Source organism: Mustelus asterias, unplaced genomic scaffold (assembly GCF_964213995.1).
Source record: "Mustelus asterias unplaced genomic scaffold, sMusAst1.hap1.1 HAP1_SCAFFOLD_415, whole genome shotgun sequence".
Classification (NCBI taxonomy): Eukaryota; Metazoa; Chordata; class Chondrichthyes; order Carcharhiniformes; family Triakidae; genus Mustelus; species Mustelus asterias.
The window spans coordinates 54270-75175 of record NW_027590370.1 but is presented as its reverse complement, the minus strand read 5'-3'; the positions used below and the strand labels follow the sequence as shown (position 1 = coordinate 75175).

At 42.9% G+C, this 20906-nt stretch overlaps 1 protein-coding gene across 1 annotated transcript in view; it reads left to right on the top strand.

The window, feature by feature from the left end:
• Positions 1 to 6827: 6827 nt before the first annotated feature.
• LOC144486614 (uncharacterized) overlaps positions 6828 to 20906 on the top strand; it is a gene marked incomplete at its 3' end in the record, with an annotated part of 66510 nt that continues 52431 nt past the window's right edge. The window contains exons 1-3 of the mRNA XM_078204660.1: positions 6828 to 6893; positions 8314 to 8445; positions 14407 to 14703. Of these exons, the coding sequence (XP_078060786.1) occupies positions 6828 to 6893; positions 8314 to 8445; positions 14407 to 14703 (495 nt within the window). The remainder of the gene's footprint in view (positions 6894 to 8313; positions 8446 to 14406; positions 14704 to 20906) is intronic.

Here is a 20906-nt window from a genome sequence, read left to right as displayed (position 1 = left end):
AAAGAGAAACACACAAGGCGATCAGGCAGTGGAACCCAGAAGAGTGAGGGCTGGGACATCATTGCCACCTTCCTGGAGACAGCCAATCAAAAAGCTTTAGCTGGGAGTGCCATCGATGGTGGGTGGGAACCGGCAGGATCAGCTGGAGCACAATTCTCAGGTGGAAGAAGGGGGAGAGAAATTCACATGACAGAGGTGTGTCTAAATGTTGGAACTGGCAGACAAATCCTAATGCCCAGAACCATCATGTGCATCTGTCTGCAGAGGACATGTTTCAACTTCCTGAAACTTGTATGTCATTGAAAGGTAGCTCTATATTCATTCCTTTGCACTCCAATATCCAACTGTGCTCTCGTCTCCTTTAAGGAACCAGCTGGAGACGGAGCAGAGGTACCATGCACCTTTTACAAACTGCTTCTTGCCCCAGAAAAAGACTGGTTAATTGATGCCATAACAGCCTTTATTAGCTTCCCACCATTACTAGGCATGTTACCATTCAAGCACGTAGGCCATCCCTGTGAAAATCTGCTGGAAGCGGCATGGTGGCACAATGGTTAGCACTGCTCCCTCATAGTGCTAGGAGCCTGGGTTCAATTCAAGCCTTGGGTGACTGTCTGTGTGGAGTCTGCACATTCCCCCTGTGTCTGCTTGGGTTTCCTCCAGGTGCTCTGGTTTCCTCCCACAGTCCAAAGATGTGGAGGTTAAGTGGATTGGCAGTGCTAAATTGTCTCTTAGTGTCCCAGGATATATAGGTCAGGGAAAATACATGGGGTTATGGGGATAGGGCCTGGGTAAGAGTCGGTGCGTGCAGACTCGATGAGCCGAATGGCCTCCTTCTGCACTGTACAGAATCAGGGAATTAGCCTGTTACACTTCTAAAAGATTTTTTTGGGCATTTCATGTCTCTTAAATCCACCTCCAATCTGCCAGGAGAAATCCTCCCAAAATGTATAACCCTGTTGGGCTACAGATGGCTTCAAATTAAAACTTAGTGAGGTGGGGGCAAAAAAGTTGCATTGCCAATTCTGTATGTACTTGAGTGCCACTCATTCTCATCCATTTAATGAAGAAACCTCCCAATAAAGTAATATCAAACTGGTATTAGCAAATCACTTATGAGTTCACAGTAATTGCATATTTTTAAAGGGGCATTACTAAATGACATTCGTTCCAGTATTTTAAGTGCCTAATGTGCATCATTAAACTCTGCTGTCGATATGCAGGGCAATAAAATATCATACTGACCTTTCTTTGATCTCGCTGTCTATTTTCCCCAGCTTCCCATTTGCACTGGAATTTATATAATAAGCTCTATTGTTTTTGTATCATAATGCTTTCAGCTTTTAAACAATGGCCTAAACAGCATGTGAATAAAACCAATTAATACACAAACACAAATGACCCTGAAATCAATCTTCAGGGACATGCAAAACAAAGCTTTACATTAATGCAATTTACTCATGCTGGTAAGTGAAGTAATCTAAAATAAGCCTGCTAATAGTTAGGTGTAAAAGGTAATAAATTCAGAGAGACATTTCATGGCAATATCAGCTGAGCAATAAGAAATGGTCTGTGATGAAATTCTTTAAAAATTGGCATTAATCCAATTAGTTCACATATAATTAGGTCTCTAGGGATTAGTTGCTGTGATAATTAATGTTGTGAGTTTTAAAATGTTGCATGTGACCGAATTTTGATTAAATAATCAGTAACCCACGGCAAAAGTAGATGCTCGCGTTATCAGCTTTTGTACATGTGCATTTATATTCAATCTGATGCTTCTGGATCATCCCAAGCTTTGATCATGTTTTTTTAAAACATTGTCAGATTGAAAGGATAACATAGGGACTTTAAGTACTGGTTTGTATATGTGAAATGTACAAAATAGCCAACATGACCACTTTGGGAATATTTTCTTTTATTTGTTCTTGGGATGTGGGTATCAGTGGCTGGGCCATCATTTGTTGCCCATTCCCAGCATTATTATGTTATAAACTGTCCACAGTGAAGGAATCATGTTTTACATTACTTAGGGGCATGGGTTGGAAATGAGAGGGGGAAAGTTTAAAAGATGTAAGGGGCATGTTTTTCACACAGAGGGTGGTGAATGCCTGGATCGCACTACCGGCCGATTCATAAGAACATAAGAACATAAGAAATAGGAGCAGGAGTAGGCCATCTAGCCCCTCGAGCCTGCCCCGCCATTCAATAAGATCATGGCTGATCTGACGTGGATCAGTACCACTTACCCGCCTGATCCCCATAACCCTTAATTCCCTTACCGATCAGGAATCCATCCATCCGCGCTTTAAACATATTCAGCGAGGTAGCCTCCACCACCTCAGTGGGCAGAGAATTCCAGAGATTCATCACCCTCTGGGAGAAGAAGTTCCTCCTCAACTCTGTCTTAAACCGACCCCCCTTTATTTTGAGGCTGTGTCCTCTAGTTTCAACTTCCTTACTAAGTGGAAAGAATCTCTCCGCCTCCACCCTATCCAGCCCCCGCATTATCTTATAAGTCTCCATAAGATCCCCCCTCATCCTTCTAAACTCCAACGAGTACAAACCCAATCTCCTCAGCCTCTCCTCATAATCCAAACCCCTCATCTCCGGTATCAACCTGGTGAACCTTCTCTGCACTCCCTCCAATGCCAATATATCCTTCCTCATATAAGGGGACCAATACTGCACACAGTATTCCAGCTGCGGCCTCACCAATGCCCTGTACAGGTGCATCAAGACATCCCTGCTTTTATATTCTATCCCCCTCGCAATATAGGCCAACATCCCATTTGCCTTCTTGATCACCTGTTGTACCTGCAGACTGGGCTTTTGCGTCTCATGCACAAGGACCCCCAGGTCCCTTTGCACGGTAGCATGTTTTAATTTGTTTCCATTGAGATAGTAATCCCATTTGTTATTATTTCCTCCAAAGTGTATAACCTCGCATTTCTCAACGTTATACTCCATTTGCCATATCCTCGCCCACTCACTCAGCCTGTCCAAATCTCTCTGCAGATCTTCTCCGTCCTCCACACGATTCACTTTTCCACTTATCTTTGTGTCGTCTGCAAACTTCGTTACCCTACACTCCGTCCCCTCCTCCAGATCATCTATATAAATGGTAAACAGTTGCGGCCCGAGTACTGATCCCTGCGGCACGCCACTAGTTACCTTCCTCCAACCGGAAAAACACCCATTTATTCCGACTCTTTGCTTCCTGTCGGATAGCCAGTCCCCAATCCACTTTAACACACTACCCCCAACTCCGTGTGCCCTAATCTTCTTCAGCAGACTTTTATGGGGCACCTTATCAAACGCCTTTTGGAAATCCAAAAACACCGCATCCACCGGTTCTCCTCCATCAACCGCCCTAGTCACATCTTCATAAAAATCCAACATGTTCGTCAAGCACGACTTTCCCCTCATGAATCCATGCTGCGTCTGATTGATCGAACCATTTCTATCCAGATGCCCTGCTATCTCCTCTTTAATAATGGATTCCAGCATCTTCCCTACTACAGACGTTAAGCTGACCGGCCTATAGTTACCCGCCTTTTGTCTCCTTCCTTTTTTAAACAGCGGCGTAACATTAGCCGTTTTCCAATCAACCGGCACTACCCCAGAATGCAACGAGTTTTGATAAATAATCACTAACGCATCCACTATTACCTCTGACATTTCTTTCAATACCCTGGGATGCATTCCATCCGGACCCGGGGACTTGTCCACCTTCAGTCCCATTAGTCTACCCAGCACTGCCTCTCTGGTAACATTAATTGTATTAAGTATTTCTCCTGCTGCCAACCCTCTATCGTTAATATTTGGCAAACTATTTGTGTCCTCCACCGTGAAGACCGACACAAAAAACTTATTTAAAGACTCTATAACAATGTTCAAGAGGCATCTGGATAGATAGGCAGGAAATAGAGCGATATGGACCACGTCGAGGCAAGAAAATATTAGATTAGTGAGGTATCTGTGTTGGCACAGACTTGGTAGGTCGAAGGACCTGTTCCTGTGCTGTATTGTTCTTTGAAGTAACCCATGAGACTGATTTATCTGAGGCTGAAATGATGATGGTGACTGCCGTGACAGAATTGTATTGGTGACTGAGAGTTTGAATCCAGTAATGAGCATATTGATGGTTGATTCCTTCAACTGTGCAGTTTTGGACAGTAGTCGCACTTTTACCGTGTGTGGTGTGGACTGGCTTAATGGCTATTTGAAATCTCTCGATGAGACAGAGCGGCAAAAGGTCAGGGAATATAAAAGCAACGCCTGCTTCAGATCCGGACAGGACAATGCATTAACATCCTCCAGACGGGTGGTCCTCCCTTGTAAGGTTGCAGGGATCAACCCGATTATCGATACTGATGTGGTTTCTAGCAAGAGACTGCTATGGTTAAGTCGATCTGCGATGAAAATGGCTGAGATCATGCAAGATGTGAAGAATGATCGAGGTATTGTGTTTGGAAAATATGTAGATCTGCATTTTACTCATTCAGGCCCCTAGTCACCACACTCCGGCGCCTGTTCGGGTACACTGAGGGAAATTTAGCATGGCCAATGCACCTAACCAGCACGTCTTTCGGACTGTGGGAGGGAGGAAACCGGAGCACCTGGTGGAAACCATTGCAGACACGGAGAGAAAGTGCAAACTCCACGCTGACCCAAGTTGGGAATCGAACCCTGGCGCTGTGAGACAGCAGTGCTAACCACTGTGCCACCCCATTTATATCCTACATTTCTTAGATTTGGCAATCAGATTTAGTCTATCCACTGTTATACATAGTAAAGACAAAAAGACCACGGTTGGTAAGGTCATGGATAAATGTGTAGGAACAGGAATCGGAACACCAACAAAGTTCCTGACAGATAATGGTGATAAAATTGCCAATGACAAATTTCAAAATACGTACAAAAAGCTAAACATTGTAGTTATGTGCACTGCAACTGAGACCTGTTTAGTAATGGTCTTTGTGAAACAAACCTTGCGGTCATAGATGACACAATAGATTACATAAAATATTGGCTGATGAACCAGATTGGCGCATACCTTCGGGGCCAAATCCTGACTTAAGTTGATTGTGCGTTGCACATATGTGTTGGGGCAATATGGAAGTTCTGGTGCATAGACATGTGTTCCAGAAGCGTGCCAAATTTGAACTTCTGATTTGGGATTGTAAAGCTGCCGGTACTGAAGCGCTGAGCTGCAATCTCCCCCTAATTTCCGTCAGTTGCACTAATGAAAGGTGAGTTTTTGCCCTTATTTATTTGCACACTTATCTTTTGGTCTAGCTGCAATGAGTAGAGGCAACAGACATCCTTTGGGTCGGTTAATTCTTTTGTAAATGTTTTAAAAAGATTTTTAACATATATGTAATGCACAAATGAAAGAAAGATTTTTAAAATACTTTAGGAAAGTATATCCCTTAAGATGACATAGGCAAGCTTCCTGTAAGCTGATGTGAAAGGTCTCTCTGGTAGGTATTACAGAATTCAGTGCAGATTGAAAATCTGGAATCATGTTCCATCAGCTGTCAGCTGACTTCTTCACGGTAGTTCTTTTTTGAGACTTCGACGTACGTGCAGAAGAGTCAGGCTACATGTAAAATGTACGGCTTTTATATCCAAACCCTTCCTTCCCCCTTCCCTCCCTCCCTTCCACTCCTTTCCTTCCCTTCGCGCCCCCCCCCCCCCCCCCCGCCACATCATTTCCTCACCTTTTAGAGACAACAGAACTGTTGTATTAATGTATACAAATATTTTATTGATCTTTGCGTTAGGGAAAACATATATTTTGTCAGAAATTTTGAAAAGATGAAGTAATTAAACAAAATGTCATAGTGCAACTGCTAAAGTAAAATGTTTAGTTAAACATTAACATGGTATTAAATTTTACATTATTTTCATTAATAAATGTTTGTCATTAAACTTTACAATTTTACTAATGCTTTATTTGAAACAAAATATTTAAATATGAATTTATACAAATGCGTGATTGAAAGATCAAAACAGAAGTTAAATATGAGATAATTATAAATGAAGTAGGCCAGAAGAATACTAATGATAAACACGTTTAGATTTTCCATGGCCCAAAATGTGAACTCTCCTTTGCTCAACCTCATGCAATAAGGTATCCAAATCATGGTCTGAGAAGTTCTGACTTCTCATCTTCCCAATTAAAACATATGAACGCTTTAAGTACGCCACATGTTATATCATAAAATAATGCAGATTTAAATAGTAGTTTCACAGATTTAGAACCAGTAACAAAATCTATACTCATTTGTACATTAAATAATACCCATTTCAGTCATGAAAAAATACATTTTAAATGAGCCAGTAACAATAGGATTAACTAATTAAAATACTTTTGACAGCCCATAGCTTTCCATCACTAACTGGAAGTTATGGGCCACTGTAAATTGTAGACGGCATTGGCATGGGAGGTGCACGCAAAAAATGTTTTGCAAATGGTTGGGGGGTACAGTCTATACTAGTTGGTTTTTGGAAGAAATCTAAATGTGCCTTCCATGCTATCGGATGCACTCCCTGCTCGAGGAGGGATTAATATTTGCTTTTTCTGCTCATCTGAATGCCTTGCATGTGGGCAGAAAAGCTTTCATTAAAGCTGAGGTTTTGAAGAGAATTCGGTGAGCCCTAAAGCTTCAACATACCATTTGTAATAGCAGGGAAATCCTCTTCTGTTTTCAGTGCAAAACTGCCATTTCCAAGCAGTACCTCAATGGTAGTTCCCAATCTGGCCAGGTCATAAGGGGGAATGGTTAGGGTGCTCCTACATTGCAGTAGGGCCTGCGACGATGGCTTCACTGAAGGCCAAAGGCTGCTGCTCCCATTGGGAGTTCGGGTGCTATTTTTCAATGCAGGTAAGAGTGCAGAAAATTCATCTACTTTTGGCAGCCCATAACTTTCCATTACTAATTGGAAGTTATGGGCCATTGTAAATTGCATACGACATTGGCATGGGAGGTGCACGCAAAGAACTCTTTGCAAGTGGTTCGGGAGGGGGATGGAGGGGTGGGTGGAGGAGTGGGGGGCTGGGCAGGGGGGTACATTCTATACTAGTTGGTCTATGGAAGAAATCCAAAGGAGCCTTCCAGACTATCAGATGCAATCCCTGCTCGAGGAGGGATTAATATTATCTCTACTGTTTCTGCTCATCTGAATGCCTTGCTTGGAGGCAGAAAAGCTTTCATTAAAGCTGAGGTTTTGGAGAGAATTTGGCGAGCCATACAGGACTGTATAAGGCTATCGGGGATACAATTTTGACAAGGAGATATGTTATTTTATGAAAGGGAAGGCCAGAAAGAGTGGAAAGGATTTGGCAAGGTAACAAGAGTAATGGGAAGGCAGTAATTGTACAATATGGTAATTAAATTGTTCAGCTACATTCTTTGCAGTTGATTGGTACTGACTACACATTTTCAGGTCCTGAACAGCACGTAGAAAGTGAGGAAGCACCATGCACCTCACATACACAGGCATTGGGTTATGAGGAGCAGATGACAGTAGACACAAGGTTGACAGACTATGAACAAAATAATAATGAGACAACAAAGTAATACTGAGGCACAGGATGAAGCTATTCTTTCAAAAGGGCTAAAATGGGCACAAAGGTAACATACATGCCAGAAGGCACCAGTATGTGGAGGAATGCCACCATAATAGGGAGAGTGGGTCTGCTCGTATGGGAGAAAGAGTCCAGAAAGGGACAGGAATGTAAGTAGAGGCCATAGTTTAATGAGAATGAGGCCTACAGAGCAAGCTAGCAATCTCAATAGAAGTAAAAGTCCTCAAGATCGAGAGATTTTAATAGCTGCTAATAAATTGGAAAATAAGCTAATAAAGACTGCCAAAAAGTTGGAAGAAATTTGGTGTATTTACTGAAGTACCTGGTGGGGGACAGCCAACTTTATCTCACTGGTGGATCTGTACAGGAGAGGTACTCCCACACATATGTATAAGGCCCATGCGAGATTAATAACTCAAGGCTTTGAAGAGAGATTAGGGGATCAGGATGTCGGGGTGGATTCACTTACTGCAGGAAAAGTTTGAAGATTTGTTTTGGCTATTTTGGCATCATATTCCTGAGAACAGACACCTATTGCCATAAAGGCTGCATTTTTACAAGGGGAGAAGTTTTTGAAACTGCCCTAAGAAACTGGTAATTTAGCATGAAAACTATGGAAAAGTAACAAGTATGTTTACGGATTGAATGATGCGTCAAGAGTATGGTATTTTTCCGTGAGGTCTGTCCTATTGAAAACAAGTTGCGTTCAGTCATAGGCAGACCCTTCAATGTTCTACTGGTACCATCTGGAGAAACTGGCTGGAATTTACATTATGCATGTTGATGAGTTCCCATGGAGAGTTGAATTTGAGCAAGGGATAATTGAGAAGATAGAGAAGGAATTCAAGGTAGGAAATCAGGCTCAAGGGTCTTTAAATATATAGGTTTGGACATTAAGCAAAACAATTTAGGAGTGACACTGAATCAGAAAATGTTAACCATAACTTGAAGCGTAGTGGAGGACATGCCTGTCCAGATCATCATGTGATCATCACGCGAATCCAGCTACAAAGGAAGAAACAGGACAACTGAGAAGTTTGATTAGACAGTTGAACTGGTTATGCATTCAGACTAGGCCTGATGCTAGCTATGGTGTATTGGAGCTAAGTGCCATGATGAAACATGCTTCAGATGAGGAAATTATAAGAGCAAATAAAACACTAAAAAAGTTTAATTTGAAAAGAAGAGTGCTCGAGTTCCCAGCTTTGGATGAGCCAGAAGATATGAGTGTTAGTCATTTCTAGTAATGCTTCATATGTCAATCTTCCAGATGGGTACTCTAGCACAGCAAGGTTTATCACATTCTTGGTGGGGAAAAATGAGAACTGTTGTCCATTGACTTGGGAGGCCAAGACAATAAAAAATTGCAAAAAGCAAGTGTTGAAACACTTGCACCTCCTTTAATTTAGTTGAATGTATTCACTGCTCCCAATGTGGCCTCCTCTACATAGGGGAGTCTAAATGCAGACTGGGTGACTGCTTTAAGGAATACCTTTGCGCCGTCCACAATCATGACCCCAACCTTAACTCAGCACCATGATCTTCAACTATAGTATAGTATTTGCCAGATGTTCCCCCTCAGTTCTGAGGAAGAGCCAAATAGACGCAAAACATTAATTCTCTCGCAGCACTGCTTCACCTGAAAGGAGTATTTGGGGCCTTGAATGGTGAGGAGAGAGGAGGTAAAGGGGCAATTGCAAGAGAAGGAACCATGGGAAGAAGATGGGGAGTTAGGTGGGATGGAGGTGTGGACAGGATGTAAATCTCCTAGATCTTTTACATCCACCTTGAGCAAGCTGGATGATATCTTGGTTTAGCTTCTCATCTGGGAGATAGCAATTATAAAACTAAAATACCTACCCAGAGTTGTGGTCAAATATCTGCAATGACTTTGTAAATCAGATAATTGAGTGTTACCAGTGAGCTAAGGTTGACAGCATTTTCATTAAATCCATGCTACTTGCCTACTGCAGCTGGGACCAACTGATTCAGAATAGATTGGAATCAAACTATGGGCTTTCTTGACTCTTTTTCAAATAAGCTTTTGTGGAATCTCGAAGAGTGAAAATGAAGTTGTGTATTTGATTTGATTTATTATTGTCACATGTATTAGTATACAGTGAAAAGTATTGTTTTATGCGCACTATACAGCCGAAGCATACCGTACATAGAGAAGGAAAGGAGAGGGTGCAGAATGTTACAATTGTAGTTAGGGTGTTGAGAAAGATCAACTTAATACAAGGTAGGTCCATTCAAAAATCTGGCAGCAGCAGGGAAGAAGCTGTTCTTGAGTCGGTTGGTACGTGACTTAAGACGTTTGTATCTCTTTCCTGATGGAAGAAGGTAGAAGAGAGTATGTCCGGGGCACGTGGGGTCCTTGGTTTTGCTGGCTACTTTTCCGAGGCAGTGGGAAGTATAGACAGAGTCAATGGATGGGAGGCTGGTTTGCATGATGGACTGGGCTCCATTCACTACCCTTTGTAGTTTTTTTGCGATCTTGGACTGGGCAGGAGCCATACCAAGCTGTGATACAACCAGAAAGAATGCTTTCTATGATACATCTGTAAAGGTTGATGAGAGTTGTAGCAGACATGCCTAATTTCCTCTGAGAGAGGCATTGGTGAGTTTTCTTAACAATAGCATCGGCAGGGAGGGACCAGGACAGACTGTTGGTGATCTGGACATCTAGAAACTTGAATCTCGACCATTTCCCCTTTGTCCCCGTTTACTTGGACAGGCATGTCCTCCACTACGCTTCCTGAAGTCGATGACTATCTCCTTCATTTTGTTGACATTGAGGGAGAGATTATTGTCATCACACCAGTTCACCAGATTCTCCATCTTTTTTCTGTACTCTGTCTCGTCATTGTTTTAGATCTGACCCACTACGGTGGTGTCATCAGCAAACTTGAAAATCGAGTTGGAGGAGAATTTGGCCACACAGTCATAGCTGTATAAGGAGTATAGTAAGGGGTGGAGGAGACAGCCTTGTGGGGCACCAGTGTTGAAGGACTAGAAGTGTGTAAGGTTTTGATTCAGTGGGAGTTTGAACATAAAAAGGAAATTCAGCATGAGATGTAGTTGGATACAAATTATTTTTGCTAATTAATGATATGTATGTTACTTACATATTGTTAACTGTAGACTAGATGGCCCTCGGATGGCAGTAGGCATCTTGTAGCAATTATGCTCCAAGATCTCCCTTGTATCGACTTTGTTATTCTTTGATAAAATATTCCAGAAGGGTCTGGAAAAACAGCTGGCTATTGCACACCAATTCAAATGTTTATTTGGATATAATAATGAATACTAGTGAGAGTTTGAAATTTGCAATAACTTGCTGCCCATGGGAGTTCAGGCTTAACACTATTTACATGTTTATGAAAGAGACAGAGAGATTGCTATGTGTTAAATGTGCTATGTGGAAACATCATTGCTCCTTAACAATCCAGGAACAGCATGTTTGCATTAAGAGTCAGGAGTAGTGGTGTCAGGAGTGAAGGATCTCTATGTTTAAGGAGCAATTAATCGCACTTCACAGCGTGAGGGAGCATGAGGTGTTTTTGGATTATATTTTCAATATGACACAATGATAGTTCAGGACACAGGAATCGTGTAGCGACAGCGAGATGAATGACTATACACAGGTTCAGCAGAAGGAGACTGAACTCAGAGGTGCAGGATACCCATACAATGCTGTATATTTATATATTTATGTATAAATGTTCAATAGAGGCATTGGTGAGCTTTCTTAATCATAGCATCGGCGTGGAGGGACCAGGACAGGTTGTTGGTGATCTGGACACCTAAAAACTTGAAGCTCTCGATCCTTTTTACTTCGTTCATAATCTGTGCATAATACCACAGCACCTGTCTCATCTAACCTTCCCAACTCAGGCCAGGTGAGATTCAGGCAGCACAGCATGTCCATGGCTCCAGTGGCAAACTTTAAACAGAGCGGAGCATAGGAGGATATACCCTTCTTGTTACAGCACTAGCTGCCAGAAAGAAGGCGAGTTTAAATGTCCCATTGAAAGGGAGAAGATAAGTAAGGGAGGGATTGGAATTAGGTCAGGAGGGGAGTTGGACACTGAAGGGGTGCTGGACACTGAAGGGGTGTGGGTTGGAGGCATGGAGCTGGGTTGGGTCGGGGGAGGTCAGGTCAGGGTGGGAGTCAAGGTGTTGGTTGGGCCAGTGTGGGGCTGAGTCACTTTGGCGGGTCAGGTCCAGGGGTGGGATGGGGAATTCCATACGGATGGTGAATACCATGGGGGGAGGGGAGGGGGTTGGAGGGGGAAACTTGGTCTTGGTGTTTAAAATAGTTATGCTGCAGTTAGAAGTGTTTTTTTTCCCTTTCTAACTCTTTCAGAGTAACTATGAAGGGAAAAACTGGTAAATCCATCTGAAGTTAGCGATTTCAATCGCTTTGTCCGATGGGTCCCAACCCAGTGTAATTGTCCAGGGAAGTTTGCACCTTTGGACAATTGCTGGGGTGACCCTTACCTGGGATCTTCCCAGAGCGATTCCCTGGTGCATCTTTGAGGGCACCCCCAAATCAAACACTCAACACTCAACACTGGGGAGCCGTTAGAGTATAGAATGTATTGCTACACGGAGTCCATCCTATCAAAGGTAAAATTTGATCGTGATTTGAAACAAAATAAGGTACCAGTCTATGGAGAGAGACAGGAGATTAGTTTTGGAATATTTTAACAAAGACTTGGTCCAGATATCACGGGTCAAATAACCTTCTGTGTTATAAACATCTGTGGTTCTATATTAAATAACAATCTGAAAGGGGTGTATTAAGATTTCCAAGTGTACTTTCCCAAACACTGTCAATATAATATTATGTTTGATAAAATCTTAAGAAGCACAATGATGATTTTTTAAAAAGGCAATTGTTACAGCCATCTTGCCTCCGTCTGCTTCTGTTTTAGTTGTGTCGGCATCACAGACCAGTATCCATATTCAGGATAACAGAATGTGAAGACTCCCCTCTTTTTGGTTATACTCCCCTGCCTGGGTATCTCATAGTCTCTCATTGCCTTTGAGAAGTTTCTTCCTGTGAGAGAGATAACTTTCCACCAAAATACCAGTATGCATTGATCAAAATCTTTTTTATTTATAAAACCATTTCTTGAACTTGGACACAAAAGATTATGGTAAATATGAAACATAAGTTAGAGCTATGTATCATTAATCTATGCGGCAACTGCGATTTCATTACATTATTCTGCTGCAGATAGATGCAACCATTTTGTGTTTTATTGAGATCATTGCTGTACCAAAGCTTCAGGCATGCGGAATTAAACGGTTAAACCTGCAACCTCGTAGAGTCACAATTTGTCTTATTTTCCCTTTGGCAAAGTTGACGTGGGAAGAATGAAATGTGCTTAATGTTTTTGATATTCACTCAACCATAGCTTTCTCCTGGGCATAATGTCTGTCTAAACATGAACAAATTGAAAGTAATTGCTCAAATTCCTCTCCCACTAAATTTCAGTTCCACCTCTCCCACCCATAATCCCCCCCTTAATGTTGGATCTTTTCCAATTTCTCTACCTTTTAACTCAGTTTTAAAAGTCTTTTATCACTTTTTCTTGGATTGATCAGGCAATCTCTCATTCCTCTTTGGTTACTAACATCGCCTCATTAGAGTCAACATAGCAACAGCCTAGAGTGATCCATGTAAAAGAAAAGAGTTGGATGAATATTTGGTGAGGAAACTAAATGAGGTGCTATGTAGTTTGGAATGATTTATTTTTGGAGGCAGAGATAAACTTTGAACAATCTTTTATTTGGAAATGATCTGCTTTTGATAGAATACAGGATTAAATGGATTGAACTAATTTGAAAAAGTCAATGGGTCGGATCTCCCCCCCCCCCCCCCCAAAAATGCCCCTTAGTGTCCCAAGATGTGTGGGTTAGATGGCTTAGCGAGATAAATGTGTGGGGTTATGGGGATGGTTTAAAGTTTATTTAAAAGTAAAAGTTTATTTATTAGTCACAAGTAAGGCTTACTGTAATGAAGTTACTGTGAAATTCCTCCAGTTGACACATTCAGGCACCTGTCAGGTCAATGCACCTAACCAGCATGTCTTTCAGACTGTGGGAGGAAACCGGAGCACCCAGAGGAAATCCATGCAGACACGGGGAGAACGTGCAAACTTCACACAGATAGTGACCCAAGCTGGGAATTGAACCCAGGTCTCTGGCGCTGTGAGGCAGCAGTGCTAACCACTGTGCCACCAGATAGGGCAGGAGTAGAATACTCTGTCGGAGAGTTGGTGCAGACTCAATTGACTGAATGGCCTCCTTCTGCATTGCTGGGATTCTACGATTTCAAGTTCAATATAAATCTTCTGAGGTTCTGAAGAAGAATCATATTATACTCAAAACATTAGCTCTTAATTACTTCCCATAAATTTACTTGTCTTTAACAAAGGCAATTTATTCATCTAAATTATTATTTGTCATCAGATGCTTTCATTAAACTGTTAGGCACTGATTTCATGTACATGGTTTAAGTGACTCAACTACATCGTAAGTGAAACTTATGAGTTAAGATTCTCAAGACTATTTAAATTAATCGTCTTCAGGTAAACATGCAGAACTTTAATATGGTTTATACACAGCAATAATTATATTTACCATAAGTCCTTCCCAATGTTGTTCTGCTATCATGAACAGTGCTTTCACCAGAAATGGTGTAATAATGCCATGTCCCTAATGTATTTTAGATTAGACTAATAATAGTTCTCCGATTTAGCAAACGAAATAATCTTGCTCTCCCACTTTGCAAACAGGATTGTAAAGGGCGGTCCAATTCCTGTGTTGTCAAAGCCAGTTTCACAAGCAGACTCTCGGGTTACGGAAGTTGTTGTGATTCATCAAGAGAAGGAGGTGGAACGCGAAAAAACAACCTGAACAATAGTAGCAGAGACACAATGATTAGCAACGCGGATTTGACTGCTGATAAGCAGGCGTGGCTTTTGGACGCCGTAAAATCGGGGAAGCTCACGTTTGGTCAGGGCATCGACGAAATTAACAAAACCCTAGTCAGGATGGACGTGCCGGCTGGAAACACCAGCTCCATGCCCCAGGTGAGCAGTGTCTCTCTTCCGTTACTGAAACCCAGCTTCGGTGGGACGGGGGGACAAAGATTTTGCCAGAGCACAACTTATAGGCTCGCCTCCTTGAAAGTTGGCATTTGGGTACTGTTGGTAAAATAAGAAATCGGTTTCGATCTTTTTGTAAACGATTCCAATCACTGTACCACTGTACTTGTTTAGACAGGCACCAACTTGGCTTGGTAACTTGATACTTCAGGGAGTGTTTAAGCCACAGTCGAGAGTTACTGTGTGAATAAACTTCCATTTCTCAGGTTATGGGTACGGTAAGGATTGGGCCTACCAATTGCACAGAATTTGGATTGCCATTTGTCAGATCAGGTCTAGTAGTAGTGGCACAGTGGTATTGTCACTCAGCTAGTAATCCAGCGACCCTCTTGGGGACCAGGGTTCGAATCACACCATGGCAGATGTTGAAAATTGAATTCAATGAAAGTTTAAGAATGACCATTGTTGTAAAAACGAATGTTCTTGAGGGAAGGCAGCCTGCCATGCTTATCTGCTCTGGCTTACCTACATGTGATTCCAGATCCACAGCAATATGGTTGACTCTAAAGTACCCAGCAAGCTCCTCAGGGTAATCAGATCCCATACCTATCTTTTAACATTTATTTATTAGTCACAAGTAGGCTGACATTAACACGGCAATGAAGTTACTGTGAAAATCCCCTAGTCGCCACATTCTGGCACCTGTTTGGGCACACTGAGGGAGAATTTAGCATGGCCAGCACATCTTTCGGACTGTGGGAGGAAACCGGAACACCCGGAGGAAACTCACATGGGGAGAACATGCAAACCCCACACAGACGTTGACCCAAGCCAGGAATTGAACCTGGGTTTCTGGCTCTGTATGCCACCGTACCTGCCCTTCTGCAATGGATCTTTCTTGCATCTAGGGGTATAGTGCTGTTGACTGGTTGCTTGTTTTATATGTGGTGGGCTTCGTATTGAGGTGCGCTTTGTGTATGGGTATGGCATTTAGTCTGGTTGGCATCCCTCTGCTGGTCAGTTAGTTAGTGGGCTCTGTTCTTTTTGAAAATGTTTCTCTGGGGAATGGTCAGTTTTCACTGTATCTCCTGGTGGCTACTCAACTAAGTGAGCCATCACCCACACTCTTTCTGGGTCTAATTAGGAATGTTCCTGGTCTGCATTTAAATTTGCCCTAAAACTATTGGCTAAATCAATGATGGGCTTCTCAGCTGGGGCCTTTGGCTTTGGGAAGGTGGGGGGGGGTGTGGGTGGGTGGGGGCAAGGTCTCTCCAAAATTGTTCCATGTTCCCTGGAACACATCTGCCCTCAGGTAGAGGTGCAGCTCCAGTTACATTGCCTCGTGGCCTCTCGACTGGCGGAGGCATCTCACTCGCAATCTGCTCACCTGTTTTGGAACTCCCTTTGTCCCTATTTAATATCAGAAAGAAAGTTTCTGCCATTCATACTTCATGCAACTCCTTAACCTTTTCTTTTCCTGGTTTAAAAGCTTGTATTTCTTCAGGCTCTTTGACTATGTGGGCAACTCTCTCATTATCCCTTTCACTGCTCTGGGACTTCTTTGGTCCCTGTTTAATTCGGGAATGCCCTGTGGTTCTATTTTTAATTCTGTTGATCCTTTCTGGATCTCTTAACATTCCTGGCCTAGCTTTCAGCCTTGCTACCTTACTTTCAAAGTTTACAGGTGCTAGTTCACCCCTTTGGGCCTCTGCACCTTCTCCAGCTTTCTGCTCTCCTGCAGATTTCTGCTGGCTGACGTGGGCCTCTTTTCTTTCACTGGCCATCCCCTTGCTGCTAGCCAATTCTTTTCCAAAGAAGAAATCGATTCCTGCTATTCAGTGAAGGCCACTGAAGCCCCTGGGTGTTCAGGGACATGGCTGGGCAGTGCCCATCGAGCAGTCACCACCTGGCAGTGCCAGTTGGGCACTGCCAGTGTGCCAGGGCAGTGCCAAGGAGATGGGGCCTGAATGGGGGCTATAACGGGGCGAGGCTATGACAGGGGGTCATGCAAGGGTGGAGCATGAAGGGGAGTCATGATGGGGGGGACATGTCAGAGGTCGCGATGGGGCAGCATTTCAGGGGTCAGGCAAGAAGGCCTATAGGGAATGCCCTGATGCCAGCGATCTGTGTTGTGGAGGAATGTGGGGAAACATTGGAGGGTTTGGGAATTCCCGATGTCCATGGGGGTATGGAGGGAGGGGGTCTCCCAGTGCACCATTGAGTTTGGGGCACGATTTTAAAACAGTTTAACTGATTGTAATTTTGGAGACATTTAGATTACTTTGAAATAAATCCTGAAAATCACGGAATTTGTTATTTTATGCTGTGAGAAATGACCATCTCAACATAAGTCCATTAGTTGAATGTAAAATACATGACAAGCATATGGTTTAAAAATATTTGCAGAGAAAATGGACAGAATTCTCCCATCTGGGGTCTAAGTCCCACGGCGGTGGCGAGAGTATGGAATGTTTCCCACTGCAGAGACTGGCAGTACAACGCACCAAAGTGCAGAAGGAGGCCATTCAGCCCATCAACCTTGCACCAACAAAAATCCCACCCAGGCCCTATCCCCATAAACCCATGTATTCACCCTTCTAATTCCCCTGACACTAAGGGTCAATTTAGCATGGCCAGTCAATCTAACCTGCACATTGTTGGACTATGGGAGGAAACCCACGCAGACACAGGGAGAACATGCAAACTCCACACAGACAGCTACCCGAGGCTGGAATTGAACATGGGCCCCTGGAGCTGTGAGGCAGCAGTGCTAACCACTACGGAACAGTGCTGCCCATGATTACCTGATGAAATACAGTCTTTAACAAGTAAACTTTAGATGGAAAACTTCTTCCATTTTTTTTGAACAGAAATTAAAATAATTTATAAATTAAAATAAAGTGGTTGCGTGTATCCCCGCACGCACACACACACACACACAAAACCTACCCATTACATTTCAGTAGTATCTCAATGAGGGAATACGCTGCATTTTTCAAAACAATTGTATGAAGTGATACATCAGTGTTAGGGTTAGAGCATTTTGTTTTTGCTCGGGACATCCAAGGACTTGTATTCCTAGTATAACTTTGCACTATAGTGGGGAAATCTGGGTATGTCTGATTTTGTAATCATGAATTTAAATGAAAAATCTGGACTGCTATGAATCGGGCTGTTGATCATTTCAGTTGATTCTCTGATCTATAGTTCTGTCAAGGAAGGCCCCACATGCTGAGAACAGAATCTTTCAAATGTTATCCTGCTGTTTCGGCATGATGAGCACTTGCCCTGCTGCTAAGATCAATGATGCAGACTAAGCTATTAACCAAAGGAAGAAACTTTACCTATCACTTCTGTCAATCACTCCAAAGTGTTGGACAAGTATTGAAGCCCAGTTTCTGATGTTACAAAGTTATGTGTGCCAGCTATTGTGTGCAGAGCAAAACATAACAAACATCGATGAGATAAATTACCAGCTCAAATGTTTAGGTTGAGACAGAAATACTGTGCAAGTCAGTAGGAGAACTCTCTGATTTTCAACTCGTGCTGCAGGATGTTTAATGTCGAGGGCATTGGTTCCTGATCTTGTCTTTTATGTGGACCACTTAATCGTCATCAAAAGCGTTTGCAGATCACAACATACCTAAGCCATTTTAAACATTTTTCTCACATAGCCTACAGCTGACAGGAATCAATCTTGTATATCAACGGTATTAGAAACACAACTATTTCTAGTTTATGATGCCCATTCACAAATACATAGCACTCATCGCAGCACATTTACCTACAGTAGGCCTACCACTGGAAACAGGTAATGCCTATTTAATGAGAAGGCTGATGTTGTTTTGCAGATGTCAAACTGGATATCAGGTACCAGGGATGACAGTCTCAATCGTTCAATGTTAAGTTTATTCCAATATGTGACCAGTTCTGAAAATCCAGTTTTACAAAGGTGGATTGTGGGGAAAGGCATCAGAAGTGTTATTGCCTTGTCGGAAAGTTCTGGGTATACTGAAGCAACTTGAAGCCAAAGGTCAGCCAGGTAGTTCGAGAAAAATCCAACTTTGAAATGCTGTCACAGGACAGTTCCATAAGGCTGTCTCATTCTATTGAAGTCAGGCTTGGGAGGATGTCATCATCAAGGGATTTCATATCCAGTTGAACCTTATGTTGAGGACAGGGAAGTATTCACGTAGCTATTCTCAAACTTTGCAGTTGCTCTCTAATGTTGTTTCACACTGTTTGGGAGCTGCATTTTTTGCTGTGGCCAAAAAATCTGACATTTGCAAATGAGTCGTAATTTGACTTTGTCAAGTCGTTTGGCTCACATCTGTTTTCTTGATCATCGCGTCTATTTTGTCCTGCACATGAAAACTGTCACTGATTTTCCCTGAAGACTCCGATTGAGACCATCAAGTGAGCGAAAATATCTGCCATATATGCCAACATCACTGAAGCATTGTGAGAGTTCAAACTTTGAGTCAAGTAAAAGATACTCTCACTTCATCATGCAACTGGAAAAGGCGTGCGAGTACCTTTCCTCAGGAGAGCCAGCAGTCCTCAGTGTGCAGAAGTAGTGATGGTGATTACTGTCCATCCTTTCATATAGAGCTGCAAATATTCGCAAGTTCAATGCACAGGTCTTGACAAAACTAACTTCAACTGCTTCCTCCAAAACAGTCATGAGACCAGCAGGCATTTTCTTTGCAGCTATCTCCTCCGTACGGATGCTGCTGTGAATGGATGTTGCTAGTGGAGCCACTGCTCTTACACGCATAAAGAAACCCTCTGTGGGCCTAACATTGCACAAGCCCCATCTGTGCTGACTCCTATACATTTTGACCAATCAGTCCTACTTTTGAATTATGAAAGTGTTCAACTTGTTAAAAGCAGCCTTGTCAGTTGAGCATGTGGGCAATGATTTACAAAGGAAAAAGTCCTCATGTATCTCTCCACAGTGTTCATACCTAGGTGAGCAGGTTTGAAAGATTTGCAATGCCCGTTGATTCATCCAGTTGAAGTGCATAAAATCGATTTGCTTGTGTTCTCTATTAGCTGATCACTCATGTTGTGGGCCCTCTTATTGATTCTACATTGGACTATGTTACCCGATAATGAAATTTGCCTGAATTTTACTATCCCGCCCACCACGGGAATCGGAGCAGACGAGCAGCAGAACATGGAAAGGTCCATTGACCTCGGGTGGGATTTTACGGTTTTGGGATGCGTGAGGCTGTAAATCCCACCAATTATGTTAATCTGCTTGCTGTCCATCTCTCCCAGCATAACACCCACCATCTCCTTAGCCGCTGGCAATATCAACTCCTTCCTGAGTGAGTGCAGTTTCCCTGTCTTTGCTGTGAGTTGAGCTACCCGGAAACTTGGTTTAGTTCTTTGCTATCTATCTGCATTGCATCTTTAAATTTGAGATTTTCTGCCGTTGGTGCATGTTTATTAGTTCCTGTAATTAAAACTCCCTCATAATCTTTCCCTACTGTTTTTAAGATCCCCATGTTTCTGTTGCAGTGCTGTTTCTCAACTCAGTGCGATATTCTCCAGAGTTACCAGTTTTAACAGTTCTGTCTAGTGAGTGATGCTGATTGTACTCTGCAATGAAATCCTTGCTTAAGGTTATCTGTAGATTGAGATTTGCTGTTTGACTGCCCGGATGGATTATTTTGCATGGATTGATACTGAATTCTGTTGGCTCCTTTCATCACCATCCGCAAACTCTGGACAATGACCAGATTTAGGGCGAAATCTGGATCCTGCATTCGCCGCCTGCAAAGTTGCCGCAAGGGCTCAAGCCAGCGAGAACATGACTTCGAATCTTCCCCTGCCCCTGCTGGTGACATCATCAAGTTAACACTCATAACAGGCGTGTACCTACTTTGCACACATTTGCTTAATATATTGAAACAACTGCCCCCCAATGTATCTTGAGGCTGCATGTGGTTTACAACAGGTTCACACAGATGTGAACCTGTTGTGAGGGTCTCCCTGGGGGTGTAAAGATAAGTATAACCGCCCCCCCCCCAACCCCAGGCAAAGGGACATGGCCAGGCAGAGACCTGGAAAGGCCCCCTGGCACAGGTTGGCACTGCCAGGTTAGCACTGTATCACTCTGGCAGTGTCAACCTGTGCCAAGGGGTAGGCCCCATTGAGAGCCTCATGGGGGAGGGGAGAAT